Source organism: Argiope bruennichi, chromosome 2 (genome assembly GCF_947563725.1).
Source record: "Argiope bruennichi chromosome 2, qqArgBrue1.1, whole genome shotgun sequence".
NCBI lineage: Eukaryota > Metazoa > Arthropoda > Arachnida > Araneae > Araneidae > Argiope > Argiope bruennichi.
Window position 1 is genome coordinate 96,787,704 of NC_079152.1, and position 20,819 is coordinate 96,808,522.

Consider the following 20,819-nt stretch of genomic DNA (forward strand, 5'->3'; position numbering starts at 1 on the left):
GTTTTTCAACTGTATATATTATAAATTAATAAATAATCAAGATTGGAATTATTCTTACCTTGTTCATTTTTTTAATAAATATGATTAAATGCAAATAAATATACAAAAAGGCAAATATTTTTTAGAAGCTCATTTCAAATTGAGAACGATTTAGTCACGACATTACAGTACTTAAAGCAATTTCCGACAAATGAGCTTTTAAGTAATTAAACTTATCAACATAATCGAAATAATTATTTTTAATAGTAATTTCGAATAAGGGTACAATTCGGTTTTAACGGCGACCTAAAAGAGCCAAGAAAAAATTTCGCCAAATTATAAAAATATACTAAAATGCATTATTATTTATATATATATATAAAAAAAAAATATGTATGTACGAATCACAGGCTATATAATTGGACGATTGAAATAGTCAAAAAATTTTCTTGGCGCTTTTTTTTTTGACAAGTACCCAAATAAATTCTAAAAATTCAGCCATTCTCTAATGTTGAGAAATTTTTTTAATCGGAAGAATGGATAATTCGACGTTTATATATTCTTTAGAATTTCTTTCAGTCTTGGGAGATAAAGCTCTATTTGTTGAAATGTTCATTGAAATATGAAATTTTAAGCATATCGATGCTTTAAATTTAACCAGAATGATTTTTTCTCTCAAATTATCTATCAATTTATCCCCGTTTAAAATGGCTTTCTAAAATAGCATCGATTACATTTAATCGTTGAAATTTATCTTCAAAGAGTTGAATATTTTCTTTGATAAAGTCGGTTTTCTAAATTTCTTCCTTTTTTAAAAAAAAATCATTATTGCTTGCTGATTGCTAATCAACAACTTTTTTTTTAAAAAAAAATTAATTCTTACCCAACAACGCTAATATTCTCATTATTTTCAATTAAGAACAACATCCATCATTTTTTGTTTCAAATAAAGTTGTTGAGCGATGGCAAAATATGTAAAGTATTGTACAATATTATAAAGTAAATTTACTTTTTCCCCCGTCACAATCGGAGTAGCACTTCCAAATACAGTGTTAAGTCGTTATCATCAGGGTTAAAAATTCAAACACTAGATTTTGAATAAATATTAATGGCAATTTAAATACCTCGAACCCCTAAAATAATACGAACCTGACTGTGGATTATAAAATCCGAATAAAATAAAAATATATTTTTTAAAGTTCTTTACATGCACATTGGCATTCTGTTAGATGTCTATTGAATCTTGCTGCATAAATATTTACTCGAGCACTTTATTTACTTTTACTTTTGTAATTCTGTATTTAGTAAGAGTGAACATTAAAACATGTAAGTATGCTACTGCATCAAAAGTATTAAGTATCCGAGGTCTAAGAATCCTTTAAAATTCTTAATTTTTTTAAAACAAAGTTAATTAAAAATTAGATTAATAATTTTAACAGAAAGCAATTTTTAATCTTTTAAGATAAAATTTATTCTCTTAGAGACACCAGTATTAATCTAGAAATTTCGTTTTCAAATGTTGTCAAGTTCTAAAAGTGGAAACTTTAAGTAATCTTCATATGACGAGATTAAGAATGCCATATCTGATAGAGCATTGTAGTAATAATGAATTAATCATCATTAACTAGATTTGGAATTCCGCAAGTTTCTTAAGGGGTTAAATATAAGAACTTGGAATGTAAGCAGAGTTGTGGTTATAAAGGGCTAGAATTCAATAAATTTATTTGAAAGCAAGTTACCACACGACACCTCCCCCATCTGATGTAAAGAAGCAGACAAAAAAAATAAAACAAGAAGTTATAAAGAATGAGTACGATTAATTTTAACATGCAACCATTAAACATCTTTTATTTAAAATCTCAAAACAACTTTTTAAAACATAAAACTAAAAAGGAAAGAAAACTAAATCCATAAATGACATCATGATTAATATTTGTACTGCAATATAACACCATTGATCTTAAAACGACAGCTTCTGGATATGACTCTGGGGATATACCATATAACTTTGTACACCGACACAGTTTTCAAATGATCATACATCGCTATATGATATTAGATACACACACTTTGCAAGATTTCTTAAGATTTGTGCAGTGCATTCACATTAATATTTCAAATTACACAACACTTAGTATAATATATCTCAGTTTACTGAAAATTGCAAAAACCATATAGTAACTGCTCATTTACACAGTCAGTAAAAATAACCGTTAAATAAATAATAATATGACATTACTGGAAATTACAATCTTCAAAGAACAGTCTAAGATATAGGGTTTATGGAACTATAGCTACATCAAGTTCTACATCACATTTATGAAACAAAATATTATGCATTTTAAATTCCAATACATTAAAATACATGCACCACAAATATGTTAGGGGTGTTTCTTTTACAAATTAAATGTCTAGAGCTATAATTCAGATAAAAATGTTTTAATTCTAAAAGAAATATATACACCATTACTTTTTGAGAAACAAATTTAATGCATAAGACAAATAAATATTTGAGTACCACTATGATTCTATGATAAGAAAATTTCTAATTGTGATGTCGAATATTTTTATTTTGCTCATAAATCAGTAATGGAATAATAATAATTTACTTATGATTCAGCATCCATTTAGATATGATACTGTATGCCTACGTTATGAAAAAATATACATTAAAAATTACATTTCTTTTCATTTAAAAAAACAACAAATATTTGAATACAAAATGTTTTGATAAACTTTATAACTTATTAAAAACTCCAAAATTTTAAACCGATTTTAGGTAACAAATTTGTATAAAAGGGAAAAAAAGTAATTCTAATGTGTCAAAATATAGCAATTCTATTACATAAATTTAAAATTCTATCTAAATATTCACTGATCAATAGAAAACTAATTTTAATCAGTAAGAATCTTTAATAAAATACAGGTTTAGTTATGTTTCATAGTTTTTTTTAAAAGATGCTTAATCTAATTGGACAATTTACAGTTTCTGATCTAATATGTATGTTTAAATATGTACATTTTCAAAAGCTCATAATTTTGTTATTTGTACATTAACAACCTAATATATCGTTTATAGTGGTAACATTTATTTTTAAAACAATTTCAACTAATTTACTAGAAAGATGACAGGTAACATGTTGTAACTTACCAAGCAAGCTATTATAATTTATTTATTCTTAAATGTTAAGAAAAAAAATTGTCACAAAATATAATTTCACTTTATAAAGTTTATATATTTGAGCAAATCGGAAATTTTTTTGTGCAATGAAAATATAAAAGGCATTTTAAAATTCATGCACTTCGATTTATAAAGGGATTGATCATTAATGTTAAATTAATACAAAGAGTTGTTCATTTTCAATAAGCCTGCATACTGTTATAAGCCATAAAAGAATATGAATGATTAAAAAAATAGTAAATTATACAGAGTTTCAACTTCAGTTTAGAAAAAATTTCTATTGAGTACAGTTTGATTTAATGTGATATGAAAACTATAATTATTAAAAATTAAGACATTTATACAAGATTTTATATAAACCTTTCATTTAGTCTTACAACTTGAAAAGTTCATAACTATTATTAAATATTTACATTTTAAAAATACATATTTTGGCACACAAATATTTATTTTTGCATGGCACAGCATGATATACCCCTAAACACTGCAAATGAAATAAATTTATTAGAGTGTATATACATAAAAGCACACATAGTGCTCACATTCGAAATTTTAAAATTAATTTCATCTTTGAAATCCTTTTCAAAGACATTGCAGGATAAAGTAAATTAGTTTTAAAAAGCCCAATGAAGCTGAATGAAGTTATTAATATAATGATGTTATTGTACTGTGATCTTAAATTATAGAATAGTTTGATCTTAAAAACAACCCGATTTTTTTTTTCTTTTTTAAAAATTTACATTGATCTCAGAAATATTTAACTAATTGCCATTTCATTATAAACTAGATACAAGCAGGCATAAAACCACATGTAATGAATAAACAAAAACTAATTCATAAGTTCCTGCTCTTAAAATATTTTAAATTAATATATTAATAACTTCTTTTACAGCCTTAAATTAATAATATATAAGAATATTTACAGAGGACAGTAGGAAATATATAATGCATTGAAGGGGGGAAATGTGAGTATTAGACACTGAGAAATTGCTATATAAAATGAAACTTTTCTTTCTTTCTAATACATATTCTTATCATTTAATATAACAAATACCATATCAATTCTTATAACAAATTGCAGTTTAACTGCAATTAACCATTAGTCTTCTCATTATATTTCACAACAATATACCTTTGAAGCAACAAGTGATATGACTGAATATTTGAAAGACATCACACTCAAAGTGAACAACCATCACAACAACCATTATTTTTTAATGAAATATAATATTAATCATACATCCAGCGAGTTAAGCAAACCAAGTGTGTAATACTAGCTTTATTTCCTTAATTTTCTCTTCTAATTTTTATACATAATATGGTACATAGTAGTGGTGTTCAGTTAAGAAACGTAACAATAGGATTTTTGTCGCTATTGTTTGAGATAAAAATATGTGCATAATTAAGGATTTCATAAGTATTTAGTTTTGAACAATTTTTTTTCATAAAACTTTTCTTTTAAAGGAAGTTTCAAAAAAAATATTTACAGCAACCAACAATATTGTATCTACAGACCATGAAAATAATACCCTTGAGCAGCAAAATGATAAAACAGACTTTGTTTGGAAGGCTACAGCATCATCATATGGTACAGCATTTTGAATATTACAAAGAATTATTTAAATGGAAAAGGAAGAGACACTGCAAAATTCAAGAAAGGGTAAGGAAATATTTACTTAGTAAGCTGACAAAGATACTATATTTAATAAGATACATAGCTTTTAACTAAATGGTATATAAAATATACATTGGAGATCAATGAAACACCATCACTGACAACCTAATATTATGCATAAGCACATATTTTGTTCTTTACAATTATGTAGCAATGGATTTTGTTAACAAAATATACATTAATGACTAGATAATCTGATTTAAAAAGTAGTTTTACATTGCAAGAATTTTTAAATCACTTTACATTTGTATTGAAGTCGGTTGATATTTATCCCAAAAATAATTAACCATGGACATATAAAAAGTGGAATGTAGTAATGTTCAACAACAAAAAATTTATCAAGTAACACATTAGTTATCAGTTGATTAGAACTATTGTTTCCATAAAGCAAAAGCTAACATTTTGAATTCTTGCTTATGTAAAATATGAACAAAACTGTTTTAATTACATTCATGGATAGTGGAAAAAGTATTATCTGCAATGAATGGTTTGATAAATCAAATTTGAAATATAATATGAAAGCATCCTAAAAAATAAAATTATAATAAATAATTTAAATTGCATATTAGGAAGGAAATAATTTTTTTAATATTCAAATATTAATGCAAATGTACAAATAAACAAAGTGTAAATGTATCTGCTTTAAAAAAATAAAAGAATGAAAACTTTTTAACACCTAAAAAAAAAAAAACTAAAGTGATAATATTTAAGTATATACAAATGATTAACAACAAACAAATAAACTCTAGAATATAATTGATATATACATAAGAGAACTCTGCCTAACAAAGAATAATAACTAAAAGAGCAGTAAATCATTACCAATTTCATACAAGAAAAAAAAATGTAGGCTAAAATATATTATTAATAGTTATTTATAATTGTAACTTAATACAGAAATGTGAAATAATTCAAATAACTTAAAAACAGAAATTCTAGGGGGGGGGGGGAGATTTATCTAACAACAAATCTTTGTCTTCAAATTTTAATAATAATTACTTACAGCCAGAATGTTCATTAATAATATAAAATATTATTAAATATATCTATAAACAACAAAATTTGTTTAAGAAATTATAGATATATTTAATTATATTAAAATGAGATTGATCCAATTCTGGAGTTTAAGAAAATTCAAAAGCAACCAATTATTGCTAATAACTGCACAAAATAAAAACTAAACATGATACTGCTCATCAATAAATTAATTTTCAAAGTATGCAATGGATAAAAATCAGTATCAGAAAAAATAGTAGTTTTAATCGTAATTATGAGGGATTAATTGCTTTGAAAATCTTCAATATTTGTATTATTTATATTTTTCTTTTCTCCAGATTTGTAATCTTTTATTACACATCACAGTAAAAAGAATAGTATGATCAGCATAAACATATCTATGAAATTATATTTGAATTCCTGCTATATTATAATTACTGAAAGACACTTCTGAAATAAATAAACACACAAAAACAGTAAGTCAATAGAAATTATACAATTGTGAAAATAATGTACATGTCTTGTAGTTATTTTTGTAAAATATCTTTAATGTGCAATTTAAATGAACTTAAATATATTTTTACAATTTATTAAGACAAAAGCTTCAAAATATATGAAACATATTTCAAAAGTTAGCAAGAAAAAAATGATGTGTATAAAAGATAATAATAAATATAGTACAAAGGATATGCACAAAGTGAAGAATGAAATGTAACACAAATATCAGTACATCATTAATGTTTGAGTACCTTGAAAGTAACTTTCTCAAAAAAAAAAAAAAAAAAATCTTATAATTTATTTAGTAATATTGATAATTATATCTTTAAATATAACAATACAAAAAATAACAAAGAACGCTTATAATTTTAAAATCCCTCTCTTTCACCTGAATGAAATTTTTAACAATTCTAGGTATTGTAACTCCACAACAATAGCATTTGGTATATATTTCTGATTTTCTTTCTTCGAAAATTTGGAAAGTCTTATTCTTTCTGTTTGAAAAAGTAAAAAGCCATGTAGACAGCATTACACAAACATTTGAGCACATGAACATGAATATTTTTAAAAGAAAATGACACTAAAAGCACAGTTTTTCACGAATTTTCATGATAATACATAGCATAACATTTAATTCTGTACACTGATTAATTCAAGTGTTGGATGTGCTTTCCTGAGCTCCTGAACTCTTATGTCTCAGAGCTTCTTGTTCTTTCCAGTATTCATAGTTTGTCTTTATATTTTCCATCAATTCTGGCACATCACAAAAAGCTGTAAAAAATTTCAGAAAATTTAGGAATAAGTACCATTGCAAAAAAAAAAAAAAAAAAACGTAACACATAGAAACTATGATAGTAAATCAAATATAAATGAATTTATTTATCTATTCTTGAATATGTATATGTAAACAAGCTGCAAATAAATGAATTTTAACCTGTGATCTAGATATCACAATTGTAAAAATTTGCCAATTATGAATCAGATCGATCAACAGGATAATGTTTAAAGCATTCTGCAGTACATTAAATGTGTTAGTATATAGAATCTAATTTAAATTCTAATTAATTTCTAAATTTTTATCTTGATTTAGCTCATATTAATAAATTTTGAAATATTCTCTTATTTCCTGATTCAATTCCCACTTTTTATCTAATTATTTTTCACATGCACTCTACAAAAATATTGACTTTAGCATTTTCTTTAGCTCCAAGAGAAGGAATTAAAAATCCTTAATTCTTATAACATTCTTTTAATGACACCTAAGATTCTCTTTCCTAAGTTGACACATGGCAAAGAAATCCTTATAAACGTCTCATATTAAAATGACTGAAAGAAAAATTTCTGTCTCTTTGGCTCTAGTGTTGTGATGTAGATTCACGCATCTCTCTTACCTCTTTTTATTTGTACAAATTATGCCTACCAGGATGAAATAAAGCTAAGTTTAAAAATTTCAAAATGTTCAGGTCATGTTCCTTAGGTCATGCATCTGCCAAAATGCATTATATATTATAAAAAAATAGAATCTTGTTGATTGGTAAAGCGACTGTGATTTTGGAATTTTTACATGTCAAAAAATGAAAAATGTAATCTCATCATATAAAACATACAGTTATAGATGATATATGAATGAATACAAGAAGAGCATTTATCACAATTAATTGAGCAGTTTTTAATCATATTAATAATTTTTTTTCTTTCTTAAAAAAAACTGTTAAACCTTATTCTGTAAAGCTTAGAATTTATCAAATAACATTGTAAAAATTATATTTGAAACCATATCTGAGATTCAAAATAATTATTCAAATATATTTTTGTAGTCATTTATAACCATACATCAAAATACTATAACATATAAGATACTTACATAATAAATTAATAAAATTGGGCAATACACAGTCAACAGTTATAATAAAACATTGCAAAAAAAAATAATAATTCTTACCATCCCAGGCATCAAACATATCATTCACAAAGTAATCGGTAAAGCCCATCTGAGACTTTGGGATGCTACATTTTGTCCGATCAAATGCTGGCATAACAATTGGAAGTCCTTTGCTTTTTTCTTCATCGGTCTAAAAAAGTCCATAATATATACACGAAAAAGCAAACATTCAGCTAAGGGAGATTTAAAGCTCACTTACAAATATTAAGAGAAAAAAAAAAAAGGAAGATATGCAATATACTTTATATTTTTATAAAGTGCAACAATTAATAATTTTGTTATGTAATAATCAAATTTTTTTATTATATTCAATACAGCTAACCCAGATAAAAACCAAGTTCCCTTTCAAGACACAGAATTATTTGTTGAAATAGAAGCAATAAAACAATTTTTATAATTGTATTAATGGGTAATGAAAGTGGCTATCTTTTTACTTATCAAAAGAAGTATAGCTTGAAGAAGTAAGCTTCGTTAACTTTAAAAAAAAATTAATAAGTCTCTTATAAGCAGAAACTTGAGCTGACCAATAAAATATCAAAAAATAATATGAAATTAAATTTCTGATGGAACATGGAAATTTGAAAATATTTCATTCTTAATTTATTTAAAAAAAGTAATACTAATTTCTATATTTTGTTTGTATTTTTTTCCTGTATAAAAGAAATGCATTTTTCAATTAAAAAAAGTACAATTAACATGAAGAAAAATGCTAAATTTTACATTATTTTAGGATAGAAATAGCAATTTTTTTTGTTTTTTTACGAATTTTATAGAACCGACAGAAAGTAAGGAAAATGTATACTAAAATGGACAGAATAGCATAAGACATTTAAAATGGTATGAATTATTTATCTATCAAAATTTGAAGCTTAAAAATATTTAGTGAATATTAATCTCAGCAAGCTAGCTGATTGAACAAAGGTAACTAACTGTGTGTGTGTGTGTGTATTATATATATATATATATATATATATATATATATATATATATATATATATATATATAATGAATCACCTGCTTCTAAGATAAAGTCAATTTAATCACTGATAGTGTTTTTTTTAAAAAAACAAAAACAAATGCATTATTTAGACTGTACAAAAAATAATAAATATGTGGTATCCATAAAATAATAAATATATGGTTTTTTTAAATATTGCACCTAGAGATCTACTTCCAATCCCAAAATTTCATTAAATAAAAAGTAAATGAGTACAAAAACATTTCTGTTTTAGGATGATTGGATGATAAGGACTTCTTATATTTTCTCTTAGATCACTTGACTCTGCATTTCTTTTTATAGGGTTACTTATGTTTGTTCGCTTACATTACATCACTTGCAGATCTTTACAAGAAGTCTCAGTGTTACAAGTAATGAAATGAATAATGTATATGTAAGTATTATTAGATGAATGTAACAATATATGTCTATTTTGATTAATTCTTATAATTGCCTCAATTGTTATATTTGGCTGTTTTACAATTATCTCTAATAGCATGTATATTATTCCCAAATTATATTTCTAAAATTCAATGAAACATTAGTCAAGAGTATGGATGAGCAGTTACATTTAATGCATTTGCCTCGTAATATCTTAGTAAATTTTGCAGAGAAAAAGCAAAACTTATTGTTACTAGACAAGTGTAAGATGGACATTCTACTAATTGACACAATGGGGATCATATAAACATTTTATTTCTATTATCTGAGTACTCAGAAGTCAGTACTTTCATATAATTGCCCTTCTTATTCAATGAAACTCTGTAATTCCAAGTGCAAGAGCAAAATTTTTTTTTCCAGGCAACCAGTATACAATTACATTTACAATCTACTATAATCAGTTTTAACAATTATTAAGTAACATGCAAGAGAAGAGGAAGTAACATAAAAATATATAATAAATCATTTTTACTTCACATTCATAATTCTCATTTAATATTATAATAAATAATCCATCAGTCTAGTTTTACTAGACTTTGCCCAGGTTTGCCTTTTATCTTCAATTATTCAGTCAGATAAGTACTTTGCATTGTATTACATTTATTTATATATGTTTGATTCTACAAGAAATATTCATTTTGTGTGTGTGAGAGGAATTCATAGAATATGAAAGATCAAATATTTCATAAGTTCTTCAATGATATTCTACAATTTACAACTTTGGACTAACAATAACAATAGGAAACTTTGTGTTTTATATGAATATTCTTTGAAAAATAATATCATAATAAATATAAATATATATTACAAAAAATATTCAAGCTGCTCTTCTTTTTTCTTTTTCCCTTAATTTCAAAAACTTAGCATAATTAATCTGTATTTATTATTTTCTTATTACAAATAATAAATCTAATTTAATCCATTCTTAATAATCAAATTGATATCAAAGATTTTAATATTTTATGTTAATCAATGAATAAATAGAAGGCAAAAAATAAATCGAAATCTGCACATATGAAATCTAGTGGAATTTTTTTCAAAAATACTTTATTCTAAAATCATACCTCTAATCAACTATTTCAGTAGGATAAATATCAACAACATTATAAAAATGATAAAAGATTTTTTTAAAAACTTACTTGAGACATATATTCTTCAGCAATTCGACTAGCCCATTCTTTGCATGAATTAAGTGGTCTAGCTGGATTGGAAACATCAGCACATTTTATGAGAATGCGTTTTACAAGAACAATATTTTCAGGGGTGGACATTGCAGATAGATCTGGTGATGCTGGTTCCAACTAAAATAAAAGTATTCAGTATTTATAAAGACAAAAAAAAATCATATTCTTTATTTAAAAAAAAAAAAACTACATTGATATTCATCAATCTTGAATGTAAATAACAAATTTTAGCTATTTTTTATGATAATCTAATTAATATAAATTAAAAAATGACTATGGCTTGTCATCAAATACAAATTTTTATACTAGAAAGACTTGGTTTAAACATGATTGATCAATGTACAGAAAAACTGCTTGAAGTGGCCACTTTTATTCACTTACTTCTATATTATACATGTATGTTTTTCCCCATATAATTTTTGGACCATAAACTTTTATGCTAAAATCTGAGTGAGAAAAGCTTTAAAAGACCCTTAGTCAATGCAACTTTCAGGACTCTTTTTCCTTTCCCCAGGACTAGATTAACCAATATTATATATATATATATATATATATATATATATATATATATATATATATATATATATATATAAAATGAAATTACAGCATATTTCACTGTGGATCACTTTTAAGATGTTTGGTTGCATTATTTTGACTTATTAAAGCCTTTTGAAATAAAATGAAGGAGAATCACAAAACCTTTCAAAGATAATCCAAATAAAATTTGCCAGGTTTCTCAAGTTGCAAGTCAATTGCAAAAATTAATTAGATTGCAAATTCCACATTTATTTGCAAGCAAAAGACACGAAGAAAAATTCTAAGAATAATGTTTTGAAATTTAAATGATACTTGATTTTAATTTGAGTATGCAATATTTGTAAATTAAATAAAAGCATACAATTAAATTATTCTGAAAATAATAATAAAATATTCTCTCTTCTGCAGCTATTTACATTATCTATTTCATAATTGAGCCCTGATTAAAATAAACTCTAGGAATGGCCATTCAAACCCCTCCAAGAGGGTGTGGTGGCCATACTTTCTACTTTCATTTCTTTTTTCTCAGTAAAACTTTGCATCTTTTAATTGAAGAAAAATTAATTTCAATTTGAGTGTTATTGAGATCTCAAAACAGCCACTGATACTTAAATCAAATTAAGAAGCCATTTTTCATCACAAACATAAACTTTTGAATCCTGATCATCCGAGTTTTCCAAATGTAGACTGATATTTGGCTCTGAGAAAATAGCAGAAAATCAAGAGAATAATTAGTTAAATCTTTCATTTATGGGATAGAGCTCATAAACATTAATTGAAAAATTAAATGTATCATAAATAACGAAAATATATAATAAATGGATTAATAATGGGAAATTTGAGATTTTAAATTTTATAGTATCAAAAAAAAAAAAATGATTCACAAAAAACAGTTATTCATAAAACGAAATAATTTTGTAATGATTTAGTAACAAAACATGAGTAAGGCAGAGGTGGATTTTCTTTTAAAAAGTCACTCATGGGGGGAAAAAATTGTAATAGCACAAGTAAACAAACACATTGTTTCGAAAACATTTAGACGTAATGAAATGAAAGCCCCTCTCCGAAAATTCTGTTTTAAAAATCAAAAACCTTTTCAGTTGGTCTAATTTGCTTGAAACAGAGGGTAGTCATTATAACTAAATTGTACTCAATGTTTGAAGTATGCTTGCATAATTAATAAATAACACAGCAAATTGACACATGTAAATTGATCTTGAACACAAAAAATAATTTTTGTATTTCTCATAATTTTCTCACATGTGAAGTTTAAAACTTTTAAAATATTTCCTCATAACTAGATTCTTATTTACAAAATCGAAATCTTTGGACATATTTCAAAGATTTTTAATTGTTTTCTTTTTATATACTTAAAGTTTATTAAATTTTACTACAACAGATTCAACAATAATAGAAAACTTTAAAACTGTACAAAGTTCTTTGTTATTTCTTCAGCTAAAAAAGTCAAAAAATGAACTATGTGAAAACACTTACAGATTCATCCTCTTCTGCTTCTACAGATTTGGTAAAAACATTGACAAATTTTGAAAGATGTTCAAAATGTTTTGTCATTTCCGTTGCTAAAACCATATCAATGATGGATCGCCTCATTTCTTTATATGAATCTTTATTGACATTATGGAAAATGTTTGCCGTTTCATTTCCGATGGTTAACCTGAAGGCCAATGCTGAATGATGGCTTTCAAGAACAGACCTAAAACAAAAAAGTATTTTAAAACTCTTTTGCTTGATCAAAAAAAAAAAAAAAGTTTAAAATGGGAAAAGAAAACATTTGTGTGCAATATATATATTTTTTTAATTTCAAGATACATAGGCAAAGTTCCATAATCATTCATTTCAAAAATGAAAACCTATACAAATAATATAACTGAATACCCATACCGATGACCACCATTTTAGTTATTAAGCTATTTGGCCATCTTCTCAAAAAGAAATGTGCATGCATAAAAATATTATTTGAGATTTAAAAATATTTTTTTTATAAAAAAACCAATTTACAGGTCCAGTAATACACTATAATTAATCATTTATTATATGTATACTAAAAAACAAAAGTAACACTTTCATACTGAGATCCAAATACTTTTTTTCGTCTTTTATGTTTAATATGGTTTGATAAAAGCATCGTATATTGACTTGGAATTTAATAATATTAATCATTTATTGCACAAAAGGAAAACTTTTAATCATTTACCACATATTTAAGAAAGAATTCACTAAAACTCCCCCCAAAAATTATTAAATAGACTAGAGTACTTACAAGTCATTATATAAAATAGCTAATTCACTTCCTGTATTACAAAGAAAAGCACTATTTCTTCCTGGATGATCCACATCATGAATAACAGCAGCAACAAGAGAAACTATTTCATCAATTGGATCAAAAATAGCCTAAAATAATAAAGTATTCAATCATATCTTATTAAATCACTGGCATATTTTCTGGTGATCAATTTAAAATTGTCTATTGACATTATATATATATATTTTCTATCATTCAAAGACTGTCTTTTGTCCGTTGCAGTAGTTTGTACATTTATTAACTGTAAAATAGCTGTGTATAATTTCCAAAAAAATAGTGCCAAAGTAAAACAATTATAAGCATTAAATCTACTGACATGTTCTGTGTATTTTTTTTAAAGTTGTTTCATTTGTATTTTTCCCAAATACAAATGTAAGGCATATAAATATACATCATATGCATTAAAAAATAGTGTTTTATCTTTCATAATAAAATTATAAGAGGAAGAAAAATAAATATGGGGATCAACATAATATAAATTTACAATCATCATTTTTTAGATAATTAAATTCATACTAATAATAAAAAACAAATTGTGTGCACATATGTGTTGGCACTATGCAGGCCAGATTGTTTGATGTACAACTACCAGATTTGGAACACATATATATCTTGGAGGGTGAAAATGTGCATCTTAGAGCGATTTTAATAAATTAAAAACTGAATTTTGCCATTTTTCCACAGTAACTTCCAAAAGTATAACTGCAAAAAAATAAATTTTACACTATTTAAAAAATTGTCTTTTAAATTATACTGATTAAATATATTTTTCTCTAATTTTTAACAATCAATTACAATGTTGCCCTAAACTTTACACCCTTTTCACTGTTTCATCAACAATCCAAAACATGAAATTATATTCCATTGTTGAAAAATTAAAGATTCTTTATTTGACTAGTAAGACTATGCCAATATTAAACAGAAAGTGAAGTTACAATATCATGAAATTTAGAAGATAGATGAACTAGATATTTATGCTTTTAACAATGCCATGATGTTATGAGACTGTCTCCATTAGAGAAAGATTCATGTATACAATGTGCAGAGTAAGCAAAACAATTTAAATAACATGGCTTCAATTTAAAACAATTTGGCAGAATCATGGAAAAGAAGTTATATTTAATTGATTTATCTGAAAACAAATATAACCAATATTCCCAGTAAACTAACTCGATTTTTCATCCAAACTTTTTCATCTTGTACGGTTCCTACAAGAGAACAAGGAACTGATTTCTCAACACCCAAGCCCAGTATAAATTTTCGTTTCATCACTCAACCAAGCTCTTCTCCAGAATATATTAACTTCAATAGATTTCATCTACTCATAGTCCCCACCAAACACCTCCTTCATCATTATAATACTCTATATAGTTAATTTTTCTATGTATTGTATATGTAAACTAAAAAATTTTTTCTTTCTTAATAAATACTCCCACACATATCTTTTCAACTGACAAGGAATCCTAGAGATTCCAAGTTCGGGGATATTCTGTGGCGAAAGAAAGAAAGTAAAGCAAAGCAACTGGTTGCCTGAAGCAATTAGTACTATATAGAATAATATGAATAAATTGAGTTCTAAAGTTACTATATGTTTTATTGAATTTATTTACAAATTAGGGACAAGTGGTTTAAACTGAAATCTTCATAAAATGTTCCAAAATAGATAAAAAAATTTAATATGATAATTTATTGTATCTATATATATAAGAAAAATTGATAATTGAAGGTATCTTCAGAACTATAATAATAGATAAATGATACACTATACTTATCTTTAATCTTTGAAAAATTGGAAATCCTCTCCCCCCAAGATATGATTGCAAATGAATGCATTTTATTATTTGGCTGCTTATATCTCAAAAATCTATTCATTTTAGAATAATAACACAAATCTTGATATTAACACAGATGTCTGCAGCTGACAAAGTTTTCTTCCATTTTTCTACAACTATACGTCAATATATAGTTATTCTTATAATGATTATATAAACTAGATACCAAATATATTGCAACAATATCTTATTTTCAAAATATAAATAATACAGTAGCAGATATTTTAATGTGTTTAGTGATGAAGATGCATAATAATTCTGTAAATAAACTCATTTTAAAACTCATAATCAATTTTAATGATTTATAACTAAACATGCAATAAAAATCTTTCTAAAAACTAATTATATTGAACAAAACATACTTTTAATCTAGGTTTCTTCAGAAAATATGCCGTAGCTTGTAAAACATCAGCTGCATGTGTAGAATTGTGATATGGATTTGGATGATAATTGGATTCCATTAAAGTGAGCCAATTACGGAGAACACTCTCATCACAGCTTAAAATATTGCAGGAATTAAAACTGGCAAATACTGCCATTCCAACCCATAAAAGAGGTCTGAAAAACATAATTTTATATGTATTAAAGCAATACTTGCATATGTTATATGAAAACTAAATAAATTAGGATTATACACGAATATAATTCAAATTGTAAGAGAATTACCTTTTCTCAGTAACTCTTTCTATCTCAAAAACATCATAATGCCATTCATGTACAATTTCTAAAAGTTCCTTCACTCTCGGCGGAGCATTTGCAAGAGTTGGCACTGTTGATGGAGTAAGTGGAGGAGGAGTAGTTTGAGTATTACTTGTTCCACAACTAGGAACTCCTAAAACACATTTTGTAGCTGTTTCAATTATATTAACACAGTTTTTAAAAATTTAAATTACCATAACACCAAAAACAATATATTAAATGTCTTTTACCTTTGAATGCTTCATGGGAAAATCTTCTTATAACTTGTTTACTATTCTGAATTTAAAAATATAAATTATTAGATAATACTGTTAGGGAAAAAAAAAAAAACATGCATAGAAAAGTCAATGAAAAATATAATAAATGAGCAATTTAAATGACAAAGCTACATAAGAGCAGCAAACCCACAACCGTTAATAAGCAACAATTTTTTAATCTTTTAATGTTAATAAAAAATTTTATCAGATTAAAAAAATTACTTGTAACAAACAAAATCAAATTTTAATTTACAGAATGAAGAAAATATGATTCAATCAATAATCAGATAAGTTTGAATAAACACGACAAAAAATCTTTCTTTAATGATTATTTCTAAGAAAAATTTATAAAATGCATAATAGTTCACAGCACAGATACAGCATGAACAACACAAATATGAGAACATATACTGCAGAATCAGTATTAAGATAAGATAATTTTTCCTATAAAAAATTATAATAAATACCTTTAAATTGCAATAAATTTTATAATTTCAAAATAATAAACACAACAAATAAAACAGAAATATAAGATGTTCAGTATACATTTATAAAAAAATAATCAGCTACATAAAATATCAGGCAGCACATAAATTTAAAGCATAACAAAAATAATAATTAGAATTTAAATATGATATAAAAACTCCATAAAAGTATTCTCAACTTCTGTAAAATACTGTAAAATTAAATCTTATTAAAATTATACATAGCTTTAAAAAATGGTGTAAATTAATATAAGGAAAAGATTGAACAGATTAACAAAACTCGAGCTGATTGGACAAATTGTCAATACTTACTGATATTAATCCACTGAAAAGATCTGAAGCAACTTGATCATCAGCTTGATTTTGCCTCAAGCCTGTAAACTGTGGAGAATAAATATCTGTACTCCTTAAAATATCCAAAACACGATCTAATGCTTGGACAACAAACAATGGACTATGCTCTTGAGTCGCCAGGATCATATTGATAACCTGAAATTGAAAACAAAATAATTTATATTTAACAAAATTATATAAAGTAATTATTTGTATAAAAAATTTAAGCATAGATATTTCTGAAGCATTGATTTTAGTGAATGTAAGCTCTTCAAATACACCAATTAGTTCATTGGAATAAATAAAAATTATGCAGTTATTTATTGCTCCATTTTATATAAAATTTTTCACTTTCATCATGTACTTGTGTTGAGCATTTTAGAGAAAGAATAATAAAAATTAATTAAAAATAATAAACTACAGTTGATAAAAAGAAAATAAAAAATTGTCTTTTTAAAGAATAATTATAGAAAACACAAAAATAATAATAGAAAGATTAATGTTTACCAAGTAGAGAAATTATCTTGTCATTTTCAAGATATAAGTCATGCACATTTTTTGCATAAATCTAGCTGATTATTAAAACTTAAATAGATAGCATTGATTTTAAAGTAATTATTTGTTTTCTGATTTTTATCAACTGCACATCTGTTGAATTGCACCTTGTTGTTTCCCTTTTTGAGTTGCTATTTGATAAATGGCCGTCTATGTGGAAGCTATACATTTATTCATATTTCTGTTTTGAATCAGCTGTAATATGCAATAGAAAGAAGACAATTTTTTGAAATATTTCTTTACTTCATTCGTCAAAAAGGATATTATTAATTAGCTTCTATTAATATAATAACTTTCATTATTTTAATTCATAATTTTATCCAAATATTAATAAAAAAAAAAAGCAGAACTGTAACCAATTTTTTTTTTTTTTGTATTTATATACTACACTAATGATACATCGTATTGTACTCATAAATTATTGTTACAATGGTGTACCTTGGTAATGGGAGGTTCTAAAGTCATTGGATGAAATTTAGCGAATGACTGCCGGCGATTGAGACCAGCTATAAGAGAAAATTTATAATATATAAACAAATTAACAAAAGACAGGTAAATAAAATTAAAAAAGGAGAAAATAATTCAACATTTTTTAATTTATTATGTATAAAAAAGAATATTATTAAATAATAAAAATGTTACAGAGCGAATATAATGATTTTCATACCAAAAATATAAAATCATCACAAAATAATTTAAATCAATCAATATATCATCAAGTAATATGAGATCAAAGCAGAACAATAACAAAGAGTGATATTTTTCAATTATTGACAGTTTCCTAAAAAAAAATCTAATTTAACTTTAATGAAATTCATGTTTAAATTATGCAAAAATACATTAAATTAATAATTCAATTATTAAAAAGTGAATGGAGCAAATTTCGATAAAATAAAACAAAAATTGCATGTGTTAAAACATAAAATAAATAAGAATGATAATGGTAATTTTGAATTAATCACTTCACAATTACTCAGTAATCAAATTGAATAAGCAGTACTAGATTAAACATATACCCATAGATAGCATACAAAAATAAATTTAGCATTTTTTTTTTTATAATTAACAAAATCTTTTTTATTTAACTCTTCAACACCCGATTTTTTAGAAATAATTTTAAAATATTTTCCGACTTTAATTTCTTGAATAAATCACCGGAAAAATCCTTTAAAAAATCATATTTTGTTTTAAATATAGTCTAGAGTAAAGAAATAGCATTTTGTTGTAACAAAGTCAGCAACACTGGGCATTAGATGGCAGAACTGGAGGGGGGGGGAAGTGAACTGTGATAAATATTGTGTTTTAAATTCTTTATTTTACAAATAAGAACTTTAAACTCAACATAACAGAATAAAATATAATCTCGTATATTTTATAAATTAATATAATCCCAAAAATACAAAAAAAAAAAACATTTGTAAAGGAAAAACATTTATTTATTTTTCAATCATACTGCCATGTAAATTGATTTAATAACATTTCCAGAATGTATTCTATTAATGATAACAGGCATTAGAGCTTCAATATCGTATTTGTAATATTTTAGAAGACAAAACTGATTATGTTGTTTAAAGGCAATTAGGGATTAATATTACACTTCATTACTATTTATTATAAGTTGTATTTAACAATAAAAAAAAATCCATCTTCCTTTTTTTTTCATCTCAGAAAAATAAAATGCCAAAATACTGTATACATAAAATGATAATCTAATAATGATATGATAAAACAAGCAATAGCAGTCTGCATTTAACTGCAAAATAAGCTGATAAAAAAGTGAAGGTATAGTGCTTAATATTTGAAAACATTCATCTAATTTATTTAAAAGTAAGCAAGATAAAAAAAAAATAATAATGAAGTAAACTAATAAAATAATTCAAAATAAAAATCAGCATAAAGAATTCTTTTTTTATAAAGTTTCATTTTACAAAAAAGAATGGCAGAAAAAAAAATAGCCAAAACGAATTTTTCTTTTTAATTTTTTATTTTTAAATGCTAGGAGGAGTAGATGATGTATTTCTTCAAAATCATAACAAAAACTGTATTTTTTTTTAAAAAATACTCTAATATCTTTACTTCTGAGGACATTTTAATTAATAAAGTTTAAAATCTATTGGAATTCTAATAATATCTTTTTCTTGTATAAATTTATCTTTCAAAAAGGCTCTAAAATTTAAAATTATGATGCAAAAAATTTTCTATTAAAAGGGAGAAAAGAAGTCTTATTTTCAAAAATTATTAATTAAAAATGCAAAACTGCACAGCAAAAATAATGCAAAATGTAAATAGATTTTGTGTACGTACTACCAAATAGATGTAAATTGTGCACGTACATATGTACATCTGTAAAGATTGTACGTACTTTCACCACTGAAGGACCTAACATCACATGAGCCTTTCCGGGGTGCCTTGACAAATGGTAGCAGGTCTATTTTTCAAGGAAAATCAAAATGGTAAAAGTAAAGTAATTGAAAAGAACAAAAGGAAACAAATTCTGTAAAGCATACGGAAAATATACTTAAAAATACTTAGAAATTAAAAAAAAAAAAAATGAACAAAAAATAATAATTATAATAAATAAATAAATAAAACAATAAATCCTATCTTTGAATATCTTTCTCAAAATAATCTTTTTATAATGTTCATTAGATCAAACTCAATAAAGCAAAATTCTATTTTAAATGAAACCATGGTCCAGTCTTTTCAAAATAGAAATTCATTTGACAAATTAAGCATTAAAAACTGAACTATAAAAAAAAAATCAAATATTTTGTCATTTCAAGAAAAAATAAAAAAAAAATTCTACTTTTACAATACCCTAAAAAAGTTGATAATTAGTTCGAAGAATTTATTACAATTTTTTTTTTTCATTAATCAAATTATTGTTTTAAGGTGCCAATTTTTA

General features: G+C 24.7%; 1 protein-coding gene and 1 long non-coding RNA gene across 8 annotated transcripts in view; one reads left to right on the forward strand and one right to left on the reverse strand.

The window, feature by feature from the left end:
• The window catches only part of LOC129957249 (uncharacterized), a 101,691-nt gene extending 96,937 nt beyond the window's left edge, over positions 1–4,754 (forward strand). Inside the window, exon 3 of the long non-coding RNA XR_008782749.1 lies at positions 4,650–4,754. This is a non-coding gene — a long non-coding RNA (uncharacterized LOC129957249). The remainder of the gene's footprint in view (positions 1–4,649) is intronic.
• LOC129957213 (high affinity cAMP-specific and IBMX-insensitive 3',5'-cyclic phosphodiesterase 8B-like) overlaps positions 1,800–20,819 on the reverse strand; it is a 517,725-nt gene continuing 498,705 nt past the window's right edge. For 5 of the 7 annotated variants that reach the window (XM_056069456.1, XM_056069440.1, XM_056069474.1 and 2 more), the window contains 11 exons: positions 20,277–20,342; positions 18,353–18,420; positions 17,339–17,515; positions 16,515–16,560; positions 16,252–16,435; positions 15,948–16,143; positions 13,712–13,842; positions 12,925–13,144; positions 10,849–11,010; positions 8,272–8,401; positions 1,800–7,100 (listed from right to left, as the gene is read on the reverse strand). In XM_056069456.1, the coding sequence (XP_055925431.1) occupies positions 6,982–7,100; positions 8,272–8,401; positions 10,849–11,010; positions 12,925–13,144; positions 13,712–13,842; positions 15,948–16,143; positions 16,252–16,435; positions 16,515–16,560; positions 17,339–17,515; positions 18,353–18,420; positions 20,277–20,342 (1,499 nt within the window). In that variant the 3' untranslated portion in view covers positions 1,800–6,981. The remainder of the gene's footprint in view (positions 7,101–8,271; positions 8,402–10,848; positions 11,011–12,924; positions 13,145–13,711; positions 13,843–15,947; positions 16,144–16,251; positions 16,436–16,514; positions 16,561–17,338; positions 17,516–18,352; positions 18,421–20,276; positions 20,343–20,819) is intronic. The other 2 variants (XM_056069448.1, XM_056069465.1) reach the window with 2 other exon arrangements.